This window comes from Diprion similis, chromosome 1, assembly GCF_021155765.1.
Source record: "Diprion similis isolate iyDipSimi1 chromosome 1, iyDipSimi1.1, whole genome shotgun sequence".
In the NCBI taxonomy this organism is placed as follows: domain Eukaryota; kingdom Metazoa; phylum Arthropoda; class Insecta; order Hymenoptera; family Diprionidae; genus Diprion; species Diprion similis.
In genome coordinates, this window is record NC_060105.1 from 13,579,521 (window position 1) to 13,606,212 (window position 26,692).

The window sequence follows — 26,692 nt, forward strand, 5'->3', positions numbered from 1 at the left end:
AACTCCGACCAACAAGAATTTTGAGTCTGGGTTCTAGATGTAAAATTTTGATTTCTTCCACGTAACTGATAAAAGAAAAAATAGTTTTATGAGACAATTTTTTTTTTATTTCAACGTGCTACTACCTGCTGCTAATACTATCAACCGAAAACTACAAGACTTATTTATCAAGGTGTAAAAGACGAAAACTAAGTTTATAAATAATAACTGAAGATTTTGGTTATTACTCGATGTATAAAATGAAAGCTTATACATTTGAATACAAACAGAAATTTTTTTTGTATTGTTGACCTGCGTTATAACTGTACTGAATTATACGAGTTTCATGATTACCGCGTAGGCCAAAAAGGAGAAAGATTAGGACCCTCGTTAGTTTACAGGCTTTTGAAAGCGGCTAGCTAATTTGATGAATCACAAATGAAGTTCAGTAGATCTTTAGTGATCCCAATGAAATTTCTCGCGCCATCAAATTGTTCCATCGCATCTTGGTCTACCCGATTCAGAGTGTGTGCTGCACAATGGACATATACAGCCCGAGGTTCTACTGCGCAGATTCGTGCTTAGAGCCCAGATATTTTGCACGTTGACGTTGGACGCTCCATCGAAACATTGTCCTTTCAACTTCGAAATATCCAGATCAAGACGGGCAAGAATGTCTCGGATCATTGCAAATAGCATTTCTGCACTGGTGTTCACGGTCCCATAAAACTCAATGAAAATTTTTTTATAGTCAAATCCTGAGATACAATTCGGAATGAAATTGATACTCATTCTAGCCTTGAGATGCCGGAAGTTTCAACAATCAGTGTAAAGTATTGAGCCGATTTTATTTCTGCCACTATATTGCAGATCATTTCTTCCGACATTAGTTCCAGAATTTCATTTACCGCATCACGATGAAGCCATTTATACCTGGACCTCATTATCAATGCCTTTAGTTCCGGGACATCTTCAGCTTCCATTCTCAAGATTTGGGTGAGATTCGAACGTTCATCATTTTGACTGCCTCAAAGGGGCAGTCCTTGGCGAGCTAATACATCGATGATACTAAATATTTTTTCCAGTGCAACACGAGCATCTATTATTTCTTTCCGTCTCTGCCCTAAAATGCTTTAGATAACGCTTGGCTTTTTCGTATTTGCTACCGCTCCTGTTGCTCTCCTATGAAATTCACTGTTCTCGTGTTTTTTAAAGGACAGTATGGCATTGTTCCAGCACCTGAAACCTTTGATTGCTTTTTCGTCAGAGTTTATACGAAGCCATGGATGTATTAATTGCCACCGTTTGAATGACGGGGATCTTTTCTGATCATTTACAACAAAAAATAAGGATTATTGCATATTTGTAAATTACAGTCGTTTGACCTGAACTTATAAAATATAAATGTAACAAAGTAGCCGTTATAATTTACTTTAGGTGTGTAAGTTTACCTTCGAACACTGCTTGAGTGCAACAACTCATTACTCACTACACGTATAAAAATAATTCAGTTTCATATTCTGCCTACTGGTACACCTGCCGTTTTCAGAACTCTCAGATTTGTAAAGTTATTTCTTTCAGAATCTGCAACATTCTCTTTTTTCAAATTTGTTCGCGAACTACTAAGCATGGGCTCTGTGGAAACATTTATCCCTTCTGGCTTTGTTTATGATGAATTTATCCATATAACTAATTTACTAATGTGAGGGGCCTTGAAATAAAATTTATAACACACATAAAATATGGAACTTACTCCCCTCACACCTTCATAATAACTACAGATTTGAGTCACGCAATAATTCTTAGAGTCGAAATAATTTTAATTAATTCGTCTAAGTCATCTAAATTTTTTTATTTTCAATGAATTCAGATAAACTTCTTTATTCCAACTTAATTCATTTCAATTCATGAATTTCGTTCTAATTTTTTTCTCGATAATTCTCGATAATTCACTTAATTCAAGTGAGTGAGTTTTAAAAAATTTCAATTCATTCTTTTGTATTTCCTATTATTTCAACTTAATTTTTTAATTTTAACTGAATTTTGTATTCACTACAAAGAAATAATTCTGGCACGAACCCAAACTAATTCATATCAATTCAACTCAATTTTCCATAATTAACCTATTTCCTCGTAAAATCTCATTATTCAGGTTAATTTTTAATAATTCAGGTCATTTTCATTAAATCAGGTGCATTGTATTCAATTTACAATCTTATTGATGTATCAATTCTGCGAATTATTTCCTACCAAACTTACTCCGGCAGCTTCATCTCGCTTTTTAAATCGAGGTTGGGGAAACTAATACAATGCATAGAGGGAAATAATGCTGACAATCATTCTCGTTGTCTTTATTCTTGGTTACGAGCATTGATTTTCAAGCAATAAATGTTATTCGAGAGGCCATGATGTTCCATTGGAAACTCGAATAAAACTCGCGTATTGCTGGAGGAGTATTCGGTTTCCTTAACCCCACCGTATAGATAGAATTCTACAATCACTTCGACAATAAATGCATCATAATGTCAATGAAAGTAGTAAATATTACTAATTATATATGTGCTATTATATGTATATATACTAATCGCGATGTGTTGAACAGGTATTTGTGATTGTCGATCGAATTCTTCTTCGGCTTTCTCGATCTCGCACTGGCAATACTAGCATTGTTATTTATGTTACCATGGAGGCTTGAGCTTGTACTTGTTTTCCCGGACCTTGGACTGTGGCGAGCGCCGAGACTCAATGACCGAGAGAAGCGTAAACAATTATGCAGATGAAGTATTTCAAGTATTGCCGCACTCATTGTCGCAGCATAGATCGAAACAAGAATCGAAACTTGTCAAATCAAACTAATTCATGAATTGTTCTAGAATAATAGTAATTCTGATAAAAATCCCGGTTTATTTACATTAATTTAGATTGATTCTGCTGTAAACGTTTCTTCGTTTTTTGCCGCTTTTTAACCTTTGCATACTTGTATCATAAATCGTAATAGTGACTAAATTTATCAGGTATGGAAATTCCATGCCAAGTGTAATTCAGGTATAAATTACTCCATACTGACCATATCAAAGTTGTCGGCCTTGGTTGCTGCTGCAGTCTCACATTGTTGTGTTCAATTTGAGGCAAATACAGGTTTATAATCAGTGGTTTATGTATGTACATTAAAACCGTCACTCAGATATTCGCATTGACAACGTTGACCGGTTTATATGCAAAAGTGCTAGATTGTATGTAATAAATACCAATAAACGTCCCAATGTAAGTTATCACCTAAAAAAAAAAACTATACCTCATTGTCAGTTTCATTGTTTTGATAACCGCCTGTATACCCCCGCCGCCATTTCTGAGGCGTATATAACCCTCGTCCGAAAACTATCCAATATCACAACATTCTGCAAGCTGGACACGAAAGACGCTACCTTTGCGAAAAAAATGACTGAACTGCAAGATTTGGTAAATATATCACGAAGAGTCATTGCATACGAAAATCTATACATCTTTACTGACTTCAAAAAATTGTTGATGTATACAGGTAGTGAAATAAAAGAACATGCAATCATATATAAAACAATTATTATTCCCAATTCAACCATAAAGTTAACGTTTTTGACCAGAAAACCGGGACGAAAGTGGCATGTTTTTCCCGCTTACCTTTTTTTCCTTATTTGCGGGAAAGAAGTTCACTTTTAGCCCGCTAAATGCGGTCTACTTTTTTCCCGCAAATAAGGAAAAAAAGTTATTCCTTATTATCCCTATTTCAGGAAAAAAGTAGACTTTTTCCCACATTTAGCGGGCTAAAAGTTATTCCTAATTATCCTTAATACAGATGATTTCTGACGATTTCCGACGATTCGTTGTGATTTCCAGTTTCATGAAATCTTACAAAATGAATTTGACAATAATGAATGTTTCCCGACGGAAAGAGCCCCCCACTTATGAATATCACTTTTTCATCATCATTATCGTCATCATATTTTTCCCGCTTAGCTTTTTTTCCTCATTTGTGGGAATTCCTCATTATCGTCATCAGATTTTTACCGCTTAGCTTTTTTTCCTCATTTGAGAGAAAAAAGCTAAGCGGTAAATATATGATGACGATGACGATAATGATGATGAAAAGGGAATATTCATAAGTGGGGGGCTCCTTCCGTCGGGAAACATTCATTATTGTCAAATTCATTGTGTACGATTTCATGAAACTGGAAATCAAGACGAATCGTCGGAAATCGTCAGAAATCATCTGTATTCCAGATTTTCATTACACAGTAGAATGTCGATTATCCAAACGTCGCTCAACCGAATGCCCTTTTGACTGAACTGGCTGCGAACCCCGAGTCCCGCACTGCCCCGCGAGAATTTTTTTAAGCGTTAAGTGTATGTATTATGTATATGCATATTTTATTACAAGCCTGTCTACTTTTGAAAATCAGTTGCAATAAAAGTGATTGAAATTATTATAAATATGGTCTTTATTGGTAAATTGGTAAATAAATGTATATATTTCGATTATACAAATAAACCGGTTTTCCGAACTCTTAAGTCCCCTAATTACTTGGGATAACCGACTTTCTACTGTATTTGATTTCTTCGCAATTTTTCAAGAATTCTGCCGTGATTCCTTGTAAATAGCCCCTCGGTCGAAACTCGACAAGCAAAAACGAAACAAAAAGTTGAAATAAATCTTATTCGACATGGCGTAATTACGGTTCTGTCCCTTGACGGAATTTTGGATGCGTGACTCCCGTCCTGGTGCCCTTTTCGTAATGTACCGTAATTTATTTCGCGAAAATGCTAATTTTGGATTCCATCTAAGGTTTAAGAAGCCGCTTGTAACGGTAGTTGATAATGCTACGTTACAGGGTATATTCAGTCGCAGTTATGATAGCATTAATTTTTTGTTAATTTTCTCTTGGTAAAACGTAATTGGTAGTATTTTATTTTTGTCTATGCAGCTCAGAGTTCTATTGTGTAAAATATTTTCATAAATTTTGGCAAGGTTTGATAAAATTGATAAGATCTATAGTTGTTGACAAGATACTTCTTACTAACCCTCAAGATAGCGACTATTTCCGCTTTTTTTAAATGTTGTGAACAGATACCACTAGCGACACTCAGGTCCACAATATGTACTTATAGTCGGATACTATCGTTCGGATAGTGGCTAGGCTACATTGACGAAAATTAAGCTCAAAATACTGTTCTTAAATACTTTAAACTAAAATTAATTTATTATCATTTGAAATATGATTGGAATGCAAAAAATTAAGTGTAAAAACTATCAATGACCCCCTTCTCCTGTCGCTGTAAAAGATGACTGGCAGCTTGCGTTTTTACTTTACACCAAAATACTTGCTGCGTGGTGCTGCCACGTCGCTTGATTATAGATGGTTTTTACATAGACGATGACTTTTTCGAATCACGTTCATGTCATTTATTCACATATTTATTTATGATACATATTACATACGAGGTAAAAAATTATACTATCATCAATTGATGAAATGATATTATGAATTGTGGTAGTCATAGGGTGAAGGTTACAACGTCACCGAAACCTTGTGAAATTTAACGTGAATAATTTACAAGCAGTTTTTTTGGCATGAACTGAAAATATGCAAACATTCCAATTTTTTAACATATTATTCATATTCTCCTAGCAAGTTTTGGGAAAAATTCATCAGAATGTATTTTGCACTGAAAACTATAAAACCCAGATCATATTTTTAGATATTATTACTTTGTATTGAAACTTCATCAGTTTGTAGAATTCTGTCCTAACAAGAAAAATTTTTGGTGAATGATGTGACCTGTACCTTACGACAACCATTTTTCTTCTGTTGACTCGAGCTACGTAAGATGGAATTGCATGAATCTCAAACTACAAGACATTGTACTGTTAAATACTAGTAATTTGCAGTAATAAAATCGAATAGATCAAATATTCCATTATCACATAATGGCTCTTTGAAATTTTTTTTCGAGGGTGTATGTATCCCTTCAAGCGATGTACCCTACTGTACTAGTCGTACAATCTAAAGATCAGTTTTTCCACAAACTCAAGGATTTTGGTAATTGAAATTTTAGATTCAATATCATTAAATTTTGTTCAATGTCGTAGAAAGTTATGCAATATTGGAATAAAAATAAAAGATTGCTAGTGCTACGTAGATATGCAGATTTTTAAAGCAAAAAACAAAGTTCAGATTGTTACTGAAAAGCCGGGTCTGCACAAGAGGACAAAACGAAATTTTGCATTGCAAAAATCATTGATCTCTCATACGCCACTGCAAGACTCATATTAATTCCACATTATCGGAGGCTTAAATCATATATAGGCATCGACAAAATCGCGAGTCGATTGAGATCAAACCTCTGAATTCAAACCATCGCTTACTGCCGTTTTAACTATCAATTGATCGGTTGAATTTCATAATTTCTCTTATTAAGCAGCTCCACCGTTTCTCGTTTGACCATTGTTTTTACCGTTGAGTTCATCCTGTATCTGCTGAAGGCTCTTTCCGCTTGTTTCGGGAACAATAAAGAATCCGAAAAGAGTGGCTGATACCATCATTGCGGTGAATATCCAAAAGGTCACACCTTCACCAAAGGTGGCTTTCAAAGGCGAAAAGAATTTTGTCACAAGGAATGAAGTACTCCAATTTACCATCACCGCTATAACAGACGCGGTGCCTTTCGTTTCCGGTGGAAATAATTCCCCCATCATCATCCATGGAATAGGACCATAACTGTAAATAAAAATGTTACAAGTCACATTTCAGTTAGAATAACATATTGCAAAGTATGTTTGTTTCTACGTATTCGGACGTATATTATTTACTAAACACATTATACAGTAGCGCTATTATTCTTTGTCCAATGTTACTAATTAACCAGTCGTCGCAATTGGTCCTCTGTTGAAGTTCACACCAAATAATTCATACATTGTTTTCAAAAATTCTTCAATCCAAAATGATCATTTGAGGCCGAATGCAGAAGCGGAAACTATTTTTTTAAATATTTATTTCACTAATTAAAAAGATGTATATTCGTAAATTTGCTCAATTTGGTAATTGTTCATTATTGTACGTGTATTGTGTATTTTTTGCTCTATTTTATCCATTTTTATGCACCGAACGGATGATTACACATGTACAAAAATGAATAATTACGAATAAAAATATCAAATTAAGCAAATTTAGGAATTATTTTTTCTGAAATATTCAAATAAACATGAAAAATATGGTTTACACTTCCAGACTTGACCAGAAATAATCATTACTGGTCGACGAAATTTTGCAAATTTTTTCGAAAGTTTTATTTTCGTCTTTCTGTTCCAACTTTTAAAGTAAAAAAAAAATAAATAACGGTTGGAACTAAAAATCTGAAATAATTCAGGAGTGCTATATTTAGACTTCGGTCAATCGCATAAAGAAATATAAAACAAATAAAATCAAAGATGGTGATGAAAAATCCTTTGGCGAATTGGCGTGCAATACTTCTTGTACAGGGTGGGGAAAAAGTATGGAAACCATTAGAAATCTCACAGGGTTCGGCGAAAAAACATACCAAGGTTGAATCTTAGGCAATTTTTAACAAAGGATTCAATGGTGATCTTTGATTTGACCTGGAACATCATCTTTAAGGTCATTGTTGTTGCAACTATTAACCGATCGCTTGTGATCTTAATTACCGATATATATATATACTATATATTATATTATTTGAGGTTAAACATCAACAAAGGACCTCAATTAACTTTTGAAGGAGTAGACTTATCGTAAAATGACAAGAGACCTTTTTTGTAGAACGTTCAATTTCCTACAAAAACATGTTTATGAATTTTCTGTACGACGCGTCGTTATTTAGCTATAAAAATCGCAAGGAGCAAGAACCATTTTTGCCATGTTATTCTTATGGAAAGTAGAAAATCGCGATGAGGCACCTCTAAATATCAATATTAAAATCTGAAATTTTTATGGTATTTTTTTTTCGTCATCTTGAACAATATTTTCAGTATACCATAAAAAAAAAAAATTGACTATATATATATATATATGGAGAAAGTAGGAGATGAATAACGCACAGGTGAGTTTATAATATGAAAAATTTGCATTTGAAAAATCAAAATTGACCTTAAAATGACCTCGAGGATGAGGTTCAAGGTCACCTCTGATCTCTTCCAAAAAATTACCCAAGATTCAGCCTTGGTCATTTTTTGTTTCACCAAACCCCTCGAGATTTCTAGGGGGTTCCATACTTTGTCCCGACCCTGTATAGTTAGTGATGTATCATGTAATAATATCTACGTATATAATGCATTTCTGGATTAGGTACTGATAGTTATTTTTTAGAAATCGATAAAAAACAAAATTCGATAAAGTCAAATCGCTTAACATTGACGATGCAGCATTTATCAAATCGATACGTAGTTAAGAAATAAGCTGTCATTGTGGAATAAATATATTTTTTTACGGCATAGGCATTGAAAAGTCCACTTTTTGTGGCAGTTTTCGTTCCGTAAAGTGACGCTTTATACGGTAGCGAACAAAGTTACGGAATAAAGTCTTTATTCCGCAGTTTTGATGCGCAGTTCGAAGTGCGCATCCCGAACTGACGAATAAAGTAGCTTCGTCGAACAGATCGCGACATAACCTCACTCTTCGTTATGCTTTTCAATGCCCATACCGTAAAAAATATTGTATGTAGCATGCCCGTAAACCGTTTTTTGGCTCGGATAATTTCAGTACTCTCTTCCGGCTCGCCTTCAGCTCGTCCTGAAATCTTTATCCTTGCCAAAAAACAGGCGGTTTACGGGCATCCCATATAAATAGCTATGAAAGTATTATGCATTACTAACCCTAGTGCAAATGCGATCATGAATGTAGTCAACGACACAAGTGGAAGCCACCCCATGTCGCTTAGATCTAACTTGAAATATAGACCAAGCAGGAACAGGCACAGTGCCAAGATAGATGACGACGATATCAATAGGACTCGTCTTCCAACTCTGTCAACTATAATAGCCGCCACACATGACATTAACGTCTGCAAAAAATTTCACAGTGAAAACAGGACAAGGCATATTTGTTAAGGGCGAATATGTCTTGTGAATTCCAATATTATACTAATGCAGCTAGCAGTTCTTCAGAAATTGATCACATTGAACTGTTTGTTCATACATCTAGCATCGTAACATAATTATTTTTCCATTTTCTCTCTATCATTTGAGTGGTTTTACCAATTTAAGGTAAAACAGTAAAGGTATAGGTGTACGCTGTTGAAGATATACCGGTCAATATTGATTACAGATTACCAAAGGCAGCCAAATAAATAGGGTCTGTTGATACTTGGAAAGCAAGGAATGAGCCGGGAACTCTAATATAGTAATTTACTGCCGTATCCGACGCCATTGCCTTTTAATTAAGTAAGGTAATTAATAAATTTGGGGCACTTTTTCGCTTGCTTAAGAATACTGACTGTCTTCAGTTATATTTTGTTACCGCGGGAGATTGTGTAAAATTAGACATCTACCCGACTGCGCGTAGGTAACCCAAATGACAATTCATTGGCTTCTCGTGGTTTGCCATTCAGGCTACCAGGCTGCAGACTGGAAAATGTTCATTTTCTACCTAATCTCTCTGTATATTGTACTTAAAATTCTTTGCTGATTTTAAGAGTGGTCTAACGTTTACAGATATGTATCGAACCTGTACTAAGGCGACAATAATAGAAGCTACGTCAGCGTTCAGGGAACTTCCAGCTGCTGCAAAGATTTCTTCGGTATAAAAAATGACAGCGTTAATTCCCGTTAGTTGTTGGTAGGCCAGCATTCCCAGACCGGCAAAGAGAGCGGTGCGAGCTCCACGTGTCTTGATGAGCTCCAGCACTGAAGAGTTTCGCAAGGCTGCCTCCTCCGCACTTTTTTGCATAGTAGCCAACTCTTCATTCACATCGTATTCTTGCCCCCTGAAGACGCTCAACGCTCTCGAAGCTTCTGATTTCCTCCCCTGACCCTTGAGTCAGAAGTAATATAAATTTACATCTAATATTATAAGGCAGGTACATCGGAAGCAAACTGCGTCAGTATACAATGGGAGTCGACACACTCGAAATTGGAAGCAGGACGTTTCGACGCGGGTGTTTCGGTGCACCCGCTTCGGGGTGCACCGCTTTGACACGCGGACGATTCGGCGCAGGGATAATATGGCGCAGAAACGGTTCAGCACAGAACCGACAAAATAATTTTATGCAGAATATTTTTTACTAGATATTTTCCTACAGTATACTCTGGGAAGGCCGGATGACTGGTTCTACATAAATCAGACCTATAAATAAAAAGTTATACAAGTTTGTTTCACCGGTTTTCCAAAAATCACAACATGCGAATGTGACTACTGTAGCTCGGAGACTGATATAAATTGGGCATTCATATGACAGGGCCATAACATAACCGAAACCACAACACACTGTCTTACGTAAACACGGAAGGTAACTGCGCAGCCCAAAAGTTAGAATAAAGTCGGCCTCCCAATAACAGGCGCACCCGAAAATTTAGAATAAATTTGGCCTCTCGAAACCACAACCGACATGAGGGTACTAAAAACGCGAAAGGTAGCTGTCGCAGCCCAAAGGTTAGAATATATTCGGCCTTTCAATGATAGTGGCACCTGAAAGGTTAGAATAAGTTCGGCCACCTGAAACCACAACACAGACGAGAGTACGGAAAACGCAGAAGGTGGCTGTCACAGCCCAAAAGTTATTACAAATTCGGCCGTCCAGCCCGAAGATTGGACGAAGGTAGGCTGATATCAACTTTTACCCACGATGTAACAGTATATGCAATCAAAAACATCCATATATATTTCATTTTCAGTCGAAACACATTTTTTTCATCTGCAAAATATGCCGCTATGCATCCGAACGAAGAAAGTGCCACATAGCGGCTAATTCCAGTGCGGATGCACAAATTTTTCATTATACATCAATTATTCACCCGGGCTTATGGCTTAATGGTTTACTATATTCATTTATAACCTGAAAATGGGCATTGTGTCACAGTCTTTTATCGTTGCTATTGCAATAGCAGTCTGACTTTCTTCGAACTTCGATGGTTTTTGATGTTTACATTTTTTCATCTAGTAGCTAACCATCATACATAAGCGTACGCCCTGCAACATTGGCTATATTTTCGTGCACGTTTGAACCGAATTTCTTGAGTTAAAATATCAGTCGTGTCTGAGAGTTCGATCACACCGGCTCGTTCTTGAAGCGTATCAGAACGGCTGGCGACTTATATTATACACAAGGGTCGCCACGCTGAAACATCCTCGCGCCGATCCATCGGCGTGCCAAAACGTCTCCACGCTGAAACGTTCCCGCGCCGAAACGTCCCCACGTCGATATGGTCATGCCGAAACGTTATAGGTATATCCCTTGAATTATCTTTCAGGATTTATCGCATGTAATTTAATGACGCATGTTAAGATGAGTATTAGAAAATGTGAAAAAACAAACTGATCCCCAATTACTCAGATCATTGCCATTTATGTTAACGTTTTGAAAAAAATCGTACTGTTTGAGAGGGAAGTCTGGTTAAGGTGAACTATTCCGAAAATGAGACGTAATTTATTATTAAAGGAAATATGAAACAAGAAGACAATAATAACGAAAGTTTTACAAACAAAAAGTTTGATTTGAAGGGAAAAAAATAAAGATCTTATCACCTAATTTGATCTGAAATGCAAACGAGGCTGTATTAAGAAAAAGTTGCACGAGTTAAGTGCTCTCAAAGAGGGTGCGCGAAGTAGGTGCTCTCAAATAGGGTATAAATGGTACACAAACCAATAACTAAAACTGTAAGTTACTTTATGCCTCACGTCTATGATATACGCTCAAGACTTGTCGGACGAGAGCTGAGGGCTCGCTTGCAATTAGCGGGGTTGTCTTTATACAAGGCGGTCGGGCAGGTCATAGAGCGCTCAGAAAACCGTTGGTAACATCAAGACTCTAGGGAGATCGACTGATTGACTTCCTTCTCGTTCGTTGAGGCTAGTCAAGATGCTCATCGATTTTCAAACAATCTATCTATGTACTTCTTGACACATTATACAAGAGAGTGATTGATTTTATCAAGACAAAGGAAACCGTATTTCCGGGAAATTAGAAAGAAAATTCATTCTGTGGATTGCATAAATAAATAAAAATGACAGTATAATTATTCAGTTTCCAAAGACATACTTATTCGAATCGAATATATTTATTGACGAAAGATCAATACCGTCTTGAGTGGTTTTGGTATATCAAATTAGTCTACATGCCGTATAACATTATAGCAATGACTGAGAAGTTGGAGTTGAGAATGTAAAAAATAAAATACGATGGTGAGGTATCAGTATGCAGTACCTACCATTAACCATTGTGGAGACTCAGGCATCCAAATATAGGTAGCAAGAAAAACGACGTCGATTTGGGCGCATATAATGGCAAACCAGGTGTAATTTAAAAACGTGCCGAAAACGAACCCATATAGAACACCCGCGGATATGAAGAGTTGAAAGATAGAACCCAGCACTCCTCTTATCGAGGGCTCTGCGAATTCGGCAATGTACATGGGGACCACAACACAAGTTAGCCCCACACTAATCCCGGCTAAAGTTCTTGCCAGGCATAGAAGAGCCACGCTTCTTGCAAATATGATAATTATCCATGATAGAAGGTAAGGGACTGCTGCTGCCAAAATCGTTTTTTTACGGCCAAGTTTGTCAGCTAGTGTACCCGCTGGCACAGCCCCTACTATAGCACCAATCGACAATAGGCCACCAATCCAGGACCCTTGTTCGTTGTTCACGAAAAGCCAACCATTCGGATCCTTCAGTTGCGGTAAAATTGGCGAAGTCCAGGCCAACACACTGCCAGCAGCCAAGGCCAACAAAGAAGCTAGAATTAGAATTAGTAAACAAGTTACATTGCAGGAATTCAAGTACGATATCATACATCAAAATATCCTCCCAGATTAACTAAGCGCGGAGGATACAAAGAATATTCATTTGAAGGTCTATTAAAAATCAACGTTGTCTACCGTCGATATCGAATTGCTTGAAAGGTATATTTACATCGTATAAAATTTATCGTATAAAATAAAACAACAATCAATAAACGAGTATATGTCGACTTCGCGTTGTCGATAGGACATTTTTGAAAATAATGTAAAATTGCTAGAATATCACCTTTAAGGCTGTAAAATAAAAAATTACCATGGAAAATAATCTGAACTGTAAAAATTTCACAAAATCGATAGTTTTTTAATTACTTCATCAAAAATTTACTGTGGCTAACTTGTTCGATGCTATAGAGATCCTACAATTTGTAATGGGTGATTTTTCGTCCTTCTTTTAAAGTTGACTCTTGATTTCATTTGATTTCCGTATATTATCGGCCAGAGGGCAACATTATTTTTTATTAAAAAATTTGAATTAGTCTAGCCTTCACTGTGATACTGAATATATGACATTCTTCTAAGAATATTTTTACTCTGTTTTTAGGCAAATATTCTGTCTTCTCTTTAAGAAGCAGCCTGCTTATTATGACTGTCAAAACGTAACATCGTCTAGTTGTTTACAAGCGAAGGCAAACAAATGTATTGCAACGGCCGTATTTAGCGGTTGGGCGCTGGTGGTGGAACGTACTTCTTTCTTCTCGCGTATAGGTTAGCAGCGAAAATAATTTCATTCAGAAACGTCTTGACGTTGTAATATTCGTTTGATTGGGTTCATTTAACAATAAGTTCCCTTCATGGCAGGACGTACCACCCAGCTCTCAGGGTCACAGTCTCATATACAGGTCTGGAAAGGGGCCATTCATTAATTACGTAAGGATCTCAAGGGGGGGGGGGGGGGGGGGGGTTAATGCAGCTATGTCTCGGAAACAAAAAACGCATAGAAAATTAAAGGAAAGTTTCACAAACTATGAGTAAAATCTCACGTGAGTAGTGGTAGGGGGAGTCCAAGAAATCTTATGTGTTTTAACATGCTGGCAGGGGGAGGGGAGGGAGGGGGGGGTTAAAAATGGCTTGAATCGTCCTTACGTAATTAATGAATGGCCTCAAACGAAGCCTCATACTATGACGCGGTGTGTCCCGGTTACGAGCTCTGCTATTCCTTTCACTCGCCGCCACATGCGTCGCTGCGATCTAGTAGTACTTTCCATCCACGGTCTTCTGTGCTTCCCCGCTCCCCCTTTGCCTGTACTACTAAGCAGCAATGCCACATAGCGGCGAAAAGTGTAAAAATATTTGGAGCGGCTAACGGGTACCTACATTTCGAGGTCCTGTTCAGACCTGTATATAAGACCGTGCTCAGGGTTCCTTAAGCTGCCGCCATGCCGTGGGAGGCTAGAAGCCTTGCAGTAGGACGCAGATATGCCTTGTATATACATATACTATCTAGGAGATTAGAGAGGCTTGATGCCGCGAATCGGGCTGTCCTTTCAAGTACTGAAAGTTTTCTGATTGAACGTTGTTTTTGATTTTTACTCGAATAAGCTTTGGTTGTTGAGATATCACGATTCGAAAGTTTTCGATCTTCGCACGGAGTGACGCCAGTTTTGACTCACGCGTAGAATATGTCGAGCGTCGACAGACAGAGAGAAAGTTTGAAAAATTCCACGTTAAGTATTTTGGAACAAGGGACGTCAACTCTTTATTTGACGCTGTTTCTGTCAATGATTTTGACACTTTTCGTTTATTATTGATGCAAAAGCATGAATAGAATCATCGCGGTAATAGAAGTAGATGATTGACGGAAAATAGGTGAATAATAGAGGCGTAGTACTTCGACGGAGCAACGACGCGCCAGACCAGGAATATCGGCGCAACGTACTTGAACAGAGTGAACTGAATTCTGCCAATTCGCTGAGTTGAAATTGGCGCAGAAGAGAGGGGGTAGCGGAAGAGCGTTAGAAAAAGAAGAGAAGAACCCGGTGAATTGGCAGAATTCAATCCAATTTGTGAAGTACGACGCGTCGATCGTTGAGAACCGGTGCGTCAATGTGATCGAAGGAAATACAGGCAGTGTATCAATCACTCCAGATTTTCTCGCCGTGTATCTTAGCGTGCGTTCCGATATTCGCTGCGTGTTGATCATCAATTCTGGGTCGCGTGTTAGAATCACGTTCGACACTTGCCGTTGAAAAAGTTTTGCATTTTTGTTCGTTCAACATATTCGGTGACCTTTGATTGTCAAATCTGATATCTTTTTTTGAAATTCTGCAGCCACTGCATTTATACAGTGAAAGGGATATTATTCCTCATTCTTGAAGTGTTCGTGTAGTAACAAAGCCTAACATTTTTTCTCGCTTCCACAAATCAATCGTAAGTCCACTTGTCAATTAATTCTCATTTCTTAAAAGCTATTTCACCCTTTTTCACATTTTGTTTCCAAACTTTCAGATAGCCTTTGTTCTTTACCGAGTATGGATAACCATGAAATTAACAAAAAAAAATCCATCTACGGTTCTTGGAAGATGAATTTTTCCTATTAAGTATTCCGACAGTTACTAGGTATTCCCACGGGTAAATTTGGACATCTGTTTATACCAATAAAGCCAAGCCGACGGTTGTCAGCATTATTTGGTTGGATATCGGAGAGTAATAATACGAACACGAGTACTGTAGCCAAAAATTTGGAAAGAAGTATTACTGAGATTGTAAAATGTAAGTCGTGTCATGGAAAGGTAAAATTCACAGAAGTGAATATTCCTGGGCTAGGATTTCAATTACCGATTTCGTATGACACGTGTAAGTCTACAAAATCGAGGCAAGCTCCAAAATTGGTGGCGTTCAAGAAGCCTACGATTTGAATTATGAATAGTTTGTGCTTTTCGATCACTTGAAATCAGTTTCAGTAAAATTGATAAATTTTGTGCAATAATGAAACTGCCGTAACCTGATTTTAAAGACTCGTATGGCGAAATCCTAAAACATATTTACCACGTTGTGAAAGGTATTTTCAAATTTTCACTGGAAAATGCAGCGAAACCAGGGAAAAATCGAATGAAGAGCATGAAAATCTAGCAGGTTTCTTTGTCTTTGGGTGCGGAACTTAGTAAAGCCTTGGCTTTTCTTCGCTCTATGGTGTAGCGTCTCTTGTTGGGCACTATACGTTTCAAGTATTGAACTTCGTAGTAAAATCTTTACAGAGAAAATTATAAGAAACCGATAAATATACAAAATGGACAACAATCCATGAAGACGATTGCCAAGCCACCACAATGGATCTAGTGGAAAGATGGATGTAGACGGAATGAAATGAATATTAGCATGGTAAGAAGAATTGCATGGAGTGAAATACACGAGCTATATTAGAAATGGCGACAGCAGAACGTTGAAAAATGTAGCCAATTTACAGCTGTATAAAAAAACAATCATAACGAAAAGAATTTTGATCACGTCCAAAAAGGATGGGTGCACGATTGCATAATGTGAAAAAATAAAAGTATCGTTGCAAAGAAAAAGTTGCCTAGAAAGCTCAGCGACGAACTAATTGTGTATTACGGATTTGTGGCTGGATGGTGTTCACATTCAGTTGAAAGAATCAGAGAATCTATTTGGACGACACTTTTTGACAACATTTCCACCGACGAGCAACGACAGCATCAGTACTGCTCTTCTGGTGCAGAGTCCTGGTGCTCGTGGAGCAGGGCAAGTGCGGAAGGCTCACTTAATTAGTCCAAGCACGAGGAACCTCTTCCCAAAGTCGTTGTCGATGCTACCACGCCTATTTATAATCTGAAGATCTATCACGAGATGACTTATTGCAGCGCGGCTTACGTGGCTTCACAAAAAATCACAATGAAAGCTTCAGTTCCAACATTTAGAGCTTTGCACCAATGACAAACAATGATGGCTCTTAAAAGTTGAAATAGCAACCAACTTGGCTGTAAATACATATATTTAACGATGGTCTCAAAAGCGTGCTACTGGTCATGCAAGTAATGGGTTAACAATTGGATAGAGCGCAAATACTAAGTGCCACGTAATCGATGCACAGCGCAAAGAGATGGCTGAACATTGTGCAGAGAGAACATATAAAAAAAACCGACAGCTTCGTAGGGTAGCCCAAAAAAAGCAGAGGACAAGGCTTTTATTGCGGAAAGATTGTTATATGGCGCAGGAATCACAGATTGAAGGTACGAAAAATAATTGTAATTTTAAGGCACTTTCTTACAATTTAATTGTTTAAGTGACAATGCGATGCAGCAATGCATTTTTTAAAAAAAGTCTTCAATAAAAAACGAAGGAGACCTTTTCTGTTCAAAATGGAGAAAAAAAATCATTCATTTGAAACTTTGTTTTACAAAATTAAGTTTTCTCGTCAAAATCGGTATTCAAGCAATTGAATTCCAAAAACAAAACAAAAAACTGTAAGTGAAACGAATATCATATCCGTATTTTCTATACCCGAAAATGTAGAAAAACCATCACAGATATTGAGTAGACCTCAAAACTTATACGGAAAATGTATTCGGAAATTGTGAATTTTGTACCTCTTCTTCCTTTGCGAGTATTTTGAAACTATATTTCACGATCTAGCGGGCGTCATATCTCAAAATCTATTCCTGCGATTTACTTTTATTTTGAAGTGGGCATAGTGTATAACCTATTCCAATAAGCCATCGGATAATTTTTTGATATGTTCCACTGTTTGTTATTTGCAAACGTTCCAAGTTCTTATTTTTGTTCGAAAATCGAGCATCTTTTTTAAAACAGTGCCATTTTTGCAACTTTCAAAATTTGAAAAAACTATGCGAAGGCTCTGTAGCTTTGTCAATGTAGTACTCAAAGCAGGTATTCGCATTTTTGATTGTAATTGACTCCAGTTGCCGGTATCGTGTATGCCAACGAGCCATGTGGCAGTTACAGCGCTCTATTTAAATAACAATAATTGTGTTATTTGTAAATGTTTTGCAATGAAAAAACATGTCAAGACTATGTACTAACTGTGTGCGAAAGCTCAAACTGTATCATCTCAATACCTGAGTCAAAAAAATATTGAAAATCGATGTGTTTGTCGAACGCTAAGGTTATGCATACCCCTTAATACAGTTTGACTATGATTTTGCAGGGTTTTTAACGACAATTTTTTTCGTCATGTTAACAATTTTCATCTTCGTGCTTAACGAAATGTATGTTGAGCCTCAAGTTCGTTTTGGGGATGTACAATATTCACTTGGCGCGAACTCTGAAGATGATGTGATGAAGATTTTATCGGCGAGTAATCAGGGGATGTAAAAGTCTGCAATTTTTTCGAATATTTTTTCGATCTTCTCGTCTACAAAAATTTCTTCCGTTTTTAGGAGGTCCGTATTTTCTATGGTTTTTATTATTTGTTGGACCATCTTCTCGACAAGAACGGTTGATTTTATCGCTGGATGTTGACTTTCAGACTCGAAAACTATAATTCTTTAACGCACATATTGAACACATTTAGACGCTGTATCGGTGACGTCTTCTCTTAAGGTGCATATAAAGACCCGTTGTAAACCTCGAAAACGCGGCGATGCAAAACTCTTATACCGCTCAAGCAATCAGAGTGAAACTTGGGCAGTTAATGCCTTATTTTGGCAAAAAGTGGAGCGTCTTTTTACTTTTTCAAAATTTAAAAAAAAAATTTACAGATTAGTTACCACCCACAGAAATTGGCCAAATTTTCACAGTTACACTGAATTGATCGAACTATCCGGTACGATGCCATTCAGCGGCGATGAAATACACATTTTGAGCCCAGTTCCATGATATTTGATGGTGAAATGAGGAAATGGCAGCTGATCTGGTTTTCGATTACGAAGTACACCGAAATCTCATTTTGGCGACATTCGTTACCGATATTACGCGCATGCCGGTAATGTATGCGTGTAATGTCAGTAAGACATTACCGGCATGCATGAAAGGTCGGTAACAAATGTCGCCAAAATGAGATTTCGGCGTTCTTCATAATCGAAAACCATTTTTCAACCACAACCAAGATCAGCTGCCATTTCCTCATTTCACCATCAAATCTCATGGGACTGGGCTCAAAATGTGTGTTTCAATACCGCCGAGTGGCATCATACCGGATAGTTCGATCCATTCAGTGCAACTGCGAAAATTTGGTCAATTTCTGGGGGTGGTAACCAATCTGTAAAATTTTTTAAAAATTTTGAAAAGTTAAAAAGACGCTCCACTTTTTGCCAAAATAAGGCATTAATCGCCCAAGTTTCACTCTGATCGCTTGAGCGGTATAGGAATTTTGCATCCCCGCGTTTTCGAGGTGTACAACGCGTCTTTATAAGCACCTTAAGTGCATAAACTTGTAATCAACGATTCGACACACCGAAGGAGCTAAATTTCTGGCTCCTGAAGTACTTGGTAATTTTTCCATAATTGTGAATTAATAGACTGAATACCGGTCTTCAGCTGCGACGAAACAATGGTAAATGTGCTTTTGGGTGAACCTGTTGAAGACATGTCATACCTGGAATACCCTGTCTAAATTTTACATGCGAAACATAAACAAGTATTCTATGAATACGTTACACTATGCGCAACATAAGGACCCCTAATTATAGGCAACTGGTAGTACATCTGAGAAAATCCGAGTTTGCTGGAGCGACATCAACCGCGCGCTGGCAGTTTCAATTCAAAAATCTGAAACTCGGAGCTCAGCTCACAATCAGAGTATATGTGTAGCCTGAATTGTCTATAGTTAGGGGTCCTTACGGTGCGTATTAACGTAATCTTACAGTATGTATTACAATATGTATAATCATTCCGACAAGGGTAATAAATTTTTCGCCGAACGCGTTAAACAAAAGACTTAATTACGTTGTCCGCTGACTCAACTTGATTTTTTTTTTTTTTACGTTCATCACTACGTACAAGGATGAATTTCAAAATGATAAATATAACGATACGTTAAGATAAATATTCATGATTTTATGCCACTGACATGTTTATTCAAACGCGTACGATTAATCACATGAAAGTTGTAATATCTATTCTCCAATTGTCTCATTTACCTGTATATGCAAAGTGTAAATAGAGTTTCAAAACATAGTACGGGACGAGATCCGTGAACCTCCAGAGTACGAGTCAGCCATCTTACGGTATCAGCTGCGCTCGCTCTTTACTGTTATGAGATATCAACGCTCAACACACTGCACGTGCGAGCTAAAATTAGCTTGGCTCCACGCGAAAATCCAGAAATTTCGAAATCGCAGTATCTCAACAACTAAAACTCATTGGAGTAAGAATTAAAAACCACGTTAAATACGAAGTCTTGAATTTTCACACGTCAGAGGACAACTCAATTCGTCACATCAAGCCTCCCTACTCTCATTAAGTGTTGTACCACTGGAATAGCCTGCCTACATCAAAAGGCTAGATAGGGAATCATAGGTGATCATGTAAGGCAGTGGATCAAGTGACAAGTCAGTGACAAACAAAAGTTTTTCGCCCCCGAACCCCACTCTACGTAAAGATAGTCGCAATACCGTATTAGTCAAAAGATAAAGTTTTGATTTTAATTTCAATGTCTTAAATATACAGAGTGCTCATGTCAACTCTGCATATCATCCTCACGATTGTGGAGAGCTTTGGGATCACTTTCGACGCAACGTTTTATTCAGCCGTAGACAACAAATGTAAAGTTCTTGTGTGAAGTCAACAAAACGATAAACTCGCTGAATACCTGAGGCAATGATCAGGCGTTCCACGGAGTGCCTTCTTCAAGGTTGCGGACATTTTGGATACCAACTGTGAAAGATCCGTTTGAACACATGAAATTCTACATATTCCGTACTACAGAAAATTGTTTTCTTATTTTTCTAATTCTTTCTAATTATTTTCGAAGCTTATCGTTTTGTTGGCAAATTTCTAATGTAATTAGTAATTTCTATGTAATTAACTGTACAAAGTAATTAGTGGTACCCAACACTGCTCGTAACCAACGCCTGTTGTGTACTTGGTTGCCTATGTGACGGCGCTTAGCGGATTTTTCAACCGGTCTTGTCTCGCGAACGCAACAGCGGAAACCACACCTTCTTCAAGTTAATTCATTCAACTCGACCCTCTCCATTACCCCTATCATTTTGTACACTTACTTCTGGGACACTCCGTATTACGTTTATATAATATTCAAAGGAATTAACATTTTAAGAGCAAAACATAATTTTTATCTCACGTGCATGAAAAGCGGGGCTTTCCGTCGCAGTTTAACGGGACGAAAGTCGCCAGTTTTATCTCACTATTGCAAGGTTAGGTGCGCGCATGCGCAATTCACAATTGTCGCCCTTTCGTCCCTTGGGAGTCCACTTTCATCCCTAGGGAGAAGAAATTGACCACTCGCGTCGGGTAAAACTACCACGCAAAGCCCGACTACTTTTTATGCACTTGTTATAAAAACTATCGTGTGTGACAAGAAACAAAAGTTGATGATCGCAACTCGTGTGATTGGCGCCCTTGCTTTGCTCGAGTGCAAACTTCGCACTCGTTGCAATCACCAACTTTTGTCCCTTGTTAAACAATATACTATTCCACGTAATAATAAAAATATAATTAGAAAATGAAAACGAGTAAGCAAATATTTTGTTTACATCAATTGAATATACCCGTGTAGTACTTCCTGTTTTTTCGTGCCATTGTTTCTATCTATAAAATAACCCGTTGGATGTTTGTCGTATTGGTAGTAGAAAGAGGGCAATCTATCGCAGTCTGTCGGGTGTTTCGTGTATTTGAGCCCCCGTGGATTATTGCTAAGGGGTTACATGGGTTTCGTCGGGTAAAAAAAGGCCTATTTTCAATAATTTTTTTTCTGTATAAAAAATTATTTATTTAATTCAAACTTTTTTCTGTCTTATAGATACACATTCAAAGAAAAATTTCTGAGATTTAAAAAAAAAAAAAATTAAAACTCCGCCATTGTGACGTCATTTCCGGTGACCCGCGGTGCATCCGCGTTGTCAGCATAACTCCTGACAGGATCATCTAAAATGAAAAAACAAAAATACGTGTTTTAGTTAAGACCATAAACTCGTCCTTGAACGATGGAAAAAAAAAAGTAAAAATTGGAATTTTGGCAGACATTTTTCCAAAAAAATGAAAATTTCGGTCAAATTTGCTTGACATTTTTTTTTTTTTAAATAGTTGTAATTGAAAAAAAAAATCCTTCGTCCAAGCACGAGTTTATGGTCTTAACTAAAACACGTATTTTTGTTTTTTCATTTTAGATGATCCTGTCAGGAGTTATGCTGACAACGCGGATGCACCGCGGGTCACCGGAAATGATGTCACAATGGCGGAGTTTTAATTTTTTTTTTTTTTAAATCTCAGAAATTTTTCTTTGAATGTGTATCTATAAGACAGAAAAAAGTTTGAATTAAATAAATAATTTTTTATATAGAAAAAAAATTATTGAAAATAGGCCTCTTTTTACCCGACGAAACCCATGTAACCCCCTAAGGTCACAATGACTATGTAGAGCGCAGGGATGTATTTCAATTGTCAAATCATGCAACCCGATTGGTCAATACCAATTGCTGCTCTTTTGAAACTACGTGATAGCCAATCGTTATTTTCGTATATTTGCTTACAGTCAACTGGTCTTGTGAAAAATCCCCATAGATCGCTGGTAAAGTCGCAATGTCGATACAGAGTGTCCGGGTGTAATTTGTTCGTCAAATGTCGCAACCCGATCGGTCAATACCAGTGGCGACGCACTTGGGATAGCAGGACGTCATTCGGAGTATTTTCGTGTGTAATTTGTTTCCGAACCCTAAAGAATCACTGATAAAGTCGGAGTGACTAGGCGAAGCATTCGGGCATAATTTGTTTATCGACTCTCGTAACTCGATCGGTCAATAGCATCTATCTCGCAATCAAAACAAAGTGATAACCGGTCATAATCAAGTTCGTCGAAGTCTACTTTAATATACTCATCAGCCGAGAACCTCTGCGATTCTAAACGTGATCATCGGATTAAACAATTCCGCATTTAAATAAAACAAAAAAAAGGTTAATTTTACGTAGCAATAGTCAAAATAATTAACAACAATAAAAAAATACGAAATAGAGGTAGAAGAATAATAAAGTGATGTAAAGAAAATAATGATAAAGGGAAAATAGTGGTCTTATCTTGGCACAAATCATTTAATCTATTAGGGTTAGCAATAGGTTAATTATGTTATACTATAAACTATTTTGTCAGTTGACTACAAGATAAAAAATTAAGTATCAATTATGGTGAAGGAATTTATGTAATTAGACTAGAAGAATAAATCTCTGGGTCAGATACAAAAGCAAATCATCTGGTGATACACGAGCCACCTCAGCTATTTCCTGGTTTATTGGTTAACGCTTGGGAATTAGAGTTTTTGAGGTTCCACTCGCCTGTTTTTATTTGCACGGTACCTTACCCCTTTCTGTGGCAAAGCCACGTTTGATTCACGATTTGCTATGACCTGCGTTTTTTGCAGTTATTTGTGTTATTGTGTTATTCTTGTTATGCCTATCTCGGTTGGATTCTTTTATATCAGCGATTTTCAAACCCTTTCCTGCTCTATTTTCCCTATTCTCGTTATAACCTACATACGTTTGGTTTCCCTACAGATGTCAAGGTAGTTTGCATGTATTTTTCTCATGTCGATTTCCAACTGCGTCACTGTTGATCGATCAAGATTTATTTATTCAATGGTACTCCGTATCTTCCAGCAGAAACGTTATGCTAGAACTGTACTCACGTTCGCCTTTTACATGGCTATTTCTCCACGCTGTAGTACGGTGAACGCGCGCTAGTGGAAACGGACTATGTCGGTAAAAGAAGTGATTGAGAATGAAAGTAAAATGTTTCCAAGAATGTCCATCCAGCGATCTTCCGAATGACGGTAAAATAGGATAAAAAATAATGTAAATTAATACCGAGAGGCCTGCGTTTCGAGCGTCTGAGTGTTTTGAAAATTGTATTACGTTGCGATTGAGTTCCCTGAGGCAGAATTTCGTTTCCAAATTTATAGCTGACGAACATTTCCAACGGTATGAAAATTTAATCGTTACGAATTACAATTTCAGTGCACTAGTACTCGAGTGCAGCATGAATAACACCGAACAGTTCTAAATTGAAATAATCCACATGTCTCGTGATGAATAACACATTATCTTATTGTTAATGAGAGTCAGTTATCGCGACAATTGAGTGGGAGGACAATAGGTTCACTATCAGTGATTAAATCAACGGTAGTCTCCGCGACCCCACGCGATCCACACGAAGACGAATCCATCATTTCTATTTAGTCGTGTAACGTAATCTCAATTTTTTTATAATCATACGAGCACAAAGAACTGTAATCCATGTTACGCTGATAATGTCTTGATAGTCAAAAAGGCTTTAATTGGTAAGTAAAATATGGGGCATTCCATACCAAATCCCGGCCAACTTAGATTTTCATGACTCTTTTTCATATGATCCACCTTCCTCTAAACACCACAATTTTTTTTTCAAGTTTTCTTTTTTATGCGTTATTTAAATTGCCTCAAAAATGACATTTTTCCCAAACAAATCATAGACATTCCTTGATGTGAGACGATGATTTTAAGCCTAGAACGGGAGTTTGATTCCAGTTTTTTTTCTATTTTGCAGCTAGAGGGATTCAAACTTTTTATTTCAACAATATCAATGCAATCTGTACCATGTTTTTCTGTTTTGGCGCTTCTTCTCAGAATTTCCGACAAATGAATAATAATAGGCGATAATTATCTCCAAGTAAACTTGATGTTTATTCATATCAAGGTTTCATACTACGATCGCATCCTGAACAAAAAAAAAATGGTACAACTTGCGTTGAAATTGTTCAAATGAAATGTTTGAATCCCTCTGGAAAAATAGAAAAGAAATGGAATCACACTCCCGTTCTGGGGTTAAAATCATCATTTCATATCAACGAATGGCTGTGAATTTTTTAGAAAAAATAGCGTTTTTTGAGATAGGTTAAATAACGAATAAAAAGAAAAATTATTTTAAAAAATTTTTTGTGTGGCTTTTGGAGGACGATCTATCATATAAAAAAGGATCAGAAAAATCTAGATTGGTTGAGGCCACGGGTTCAGTGAGTTTTTATGGAATGCCCCATATATATGCAAAGTAATTTAGTACCCTTTTTCCAATTTGTAACACACATCATCCTGTCGCTTCATCTCAATGATCATTTCCCAGAATCGGCGGGTGTGGGTCACACTATATAGAATGTTCATAATAAATATGTAACAGTTTGCAAAGCAGACTACAAAATTAAGATTCATTGATAAAACGTGATGGATGTGTGTAGAACATTATCATTATTCCTAGGTAGCAACGCTTGTGTATTTTAGCGTGCTCGCACTTTACTAAAAGATTTTGCTGAAGTACAAATGTTTCTTATCAGCCAATTGCGTTTAAGGGAAATCTTGGTAATTTTCAATCATTTACGCAAATTTCAGTACACGATTTATTACTCCTCTGAAAAAAAACTTGAGTTTATTCAAGTAACAACATAAAGATCTTCACGCCCACTTATAAGATTATGATAAGAAACAAACGAGCTACCACAAATCGGATATATACATTAGAGACAAAGAAGTCTAATAAAAAAATCCTCGCCTCAAATTAAGTGTTATAATAACATTCTTATACAATACAATTAGTAACATGAACCCTCTATTCTGCTCAACACCTGAAGTTATTTAATGAGAAATAAGCGTCGCATTGACGTATTTCGTGGTTCTTTTCTGTCAAAAATATTACGTTATCAGAAGTTTAACTCGCGACACATTTCCACTACTTGAAACATAAGATGAAGATGAAAGATCGTATGTGCAATTTTGTCGAATGTATAAATTTCTAACCAATATATAAAGTTTTAACATTCGAACGTTTAAAAAGTAATAATTTTACCAGAAATCGCTGCGAAGTATTGCCATAATTTTTTAGTTTCTTGTGGCGTTGGTCTGCCACTAACGATTCCGATACTCTCCATGTATTCTCACTTGTTTCACACTGTTTTTATTTTATTCAGAAGAACATAGAGATGTCACTAAGTCTGTGTGGCCTTACATCAAAATGTGAATGGGCATCGGTAGATCGGGCGATAATTTATAATTTGTGAAGTCAAAGCGTGCTGAAATTTTGAACTGTCAGATCGTCCGAAACGATTAGAACGAAGTGGTGGTTAGAATACGGTGGTGACCAGAGTATATTACGACGACATTATCTAGCTTTATCATCACGAGCTACACTTATCTCCGGTTATTTCGAAAAAATTAAATATTAGCAATTGGCTGAAAGGAAAGCTGTTGAAGAGGTTGTAAAAATAAAATTGATCTCATTGTTTGCACATGACCGGAGAGAAGTGTATTCGTCCAGACCAATCCATTCACTAATTTCAATTCAATCAACAGCAACTTCCAGGTTAAGTGATAAGGTTTTGTTCACTTCTGATAATGGATAGGTCGAATAATTTAGTCATCGTGTCTTGGTAAACAATTGTCAAAGAGTTCTTCAAGATTCAAATTATTTTGTACTCATATTGTTATACATTTATCATCGTGAGGGAAAGCGGTTACAATAATTTCAGCGCACTTCGAATATTTCACTGCGCACGACAATCCAGTTTAACACAACCAGTTGATATGAAGTATGCGGGACAG

General features: G+C 37.0%; 1 protein-coding gene and 1 long non-coding RNA gene across 2 annotated transcripts; one reads left to right on the forward strand and one right to left on the reverse strand.

Annotated features, from left to right (window-relative positions):
* The first annotated feature begins 17 nt into the window (after positions 1–17).
* LOC124406854 lies at positions 18–14,637 on the forward strand. Its single transcript, XR_006929264.1, has 3 exons — positions 18–83; positions 2,171–2,177; positions 14,626–14,637. It is a non-coding gene; the product is annotated as an uncharacterized LOC124406854 (long non-coding RNA).
* LOC124406846 (facilitated trehalose transporter Tret1-like) lies at positions 5,493–26,377 on the reverse strand. The gene is made up of 5 exons (XM_046882489.1): positions 25,941–26,377; positions 12,392–12,921; positions 9,693–9,998; positions 8,843–9,030; positions 5,493–6,731 (listed from the first exon to the last, which is right to left on the reverse strand). Exons 1-5 carry the CDS (start codon positions 26,020–26,022, stop codon positions 6,428–6,430), a joined length of 1,410 nt encoding a protein of 469 aa, XP_046738445.1. The 5' UTR covers positions 26,023–26,377; the 3' UTR covers positions 5,493–6,427.
* Positions 26,378–26,692: the final 315 nt, after the last annotated feature.

Excerpts from the sequence above, each read along its gene's own strand:
- LOC124406846 (XM_046882489.1), bottom strand. The coding sequence starts at position 26,022 with ATGGAGAGTATCGGAATCGTTAGTGGCAGACCAACGCCACAAGAAACT. Across the intron at positions 9,999-12,391 it reads AGTCTCCACAATGGTTAATG|GGTCAGGGGAGGAAATCAGA; the intron begins GTAGGTACTGCA and ends TTCTGACTCAAG. Across the intron at positions 6,732-8,842 it reads ATGATCGCATTTGCACTAGG|TTATGGTCCTATTCCATGGA; the intron begins GTTAGTAATGCA and ends TTTTATTTACAG.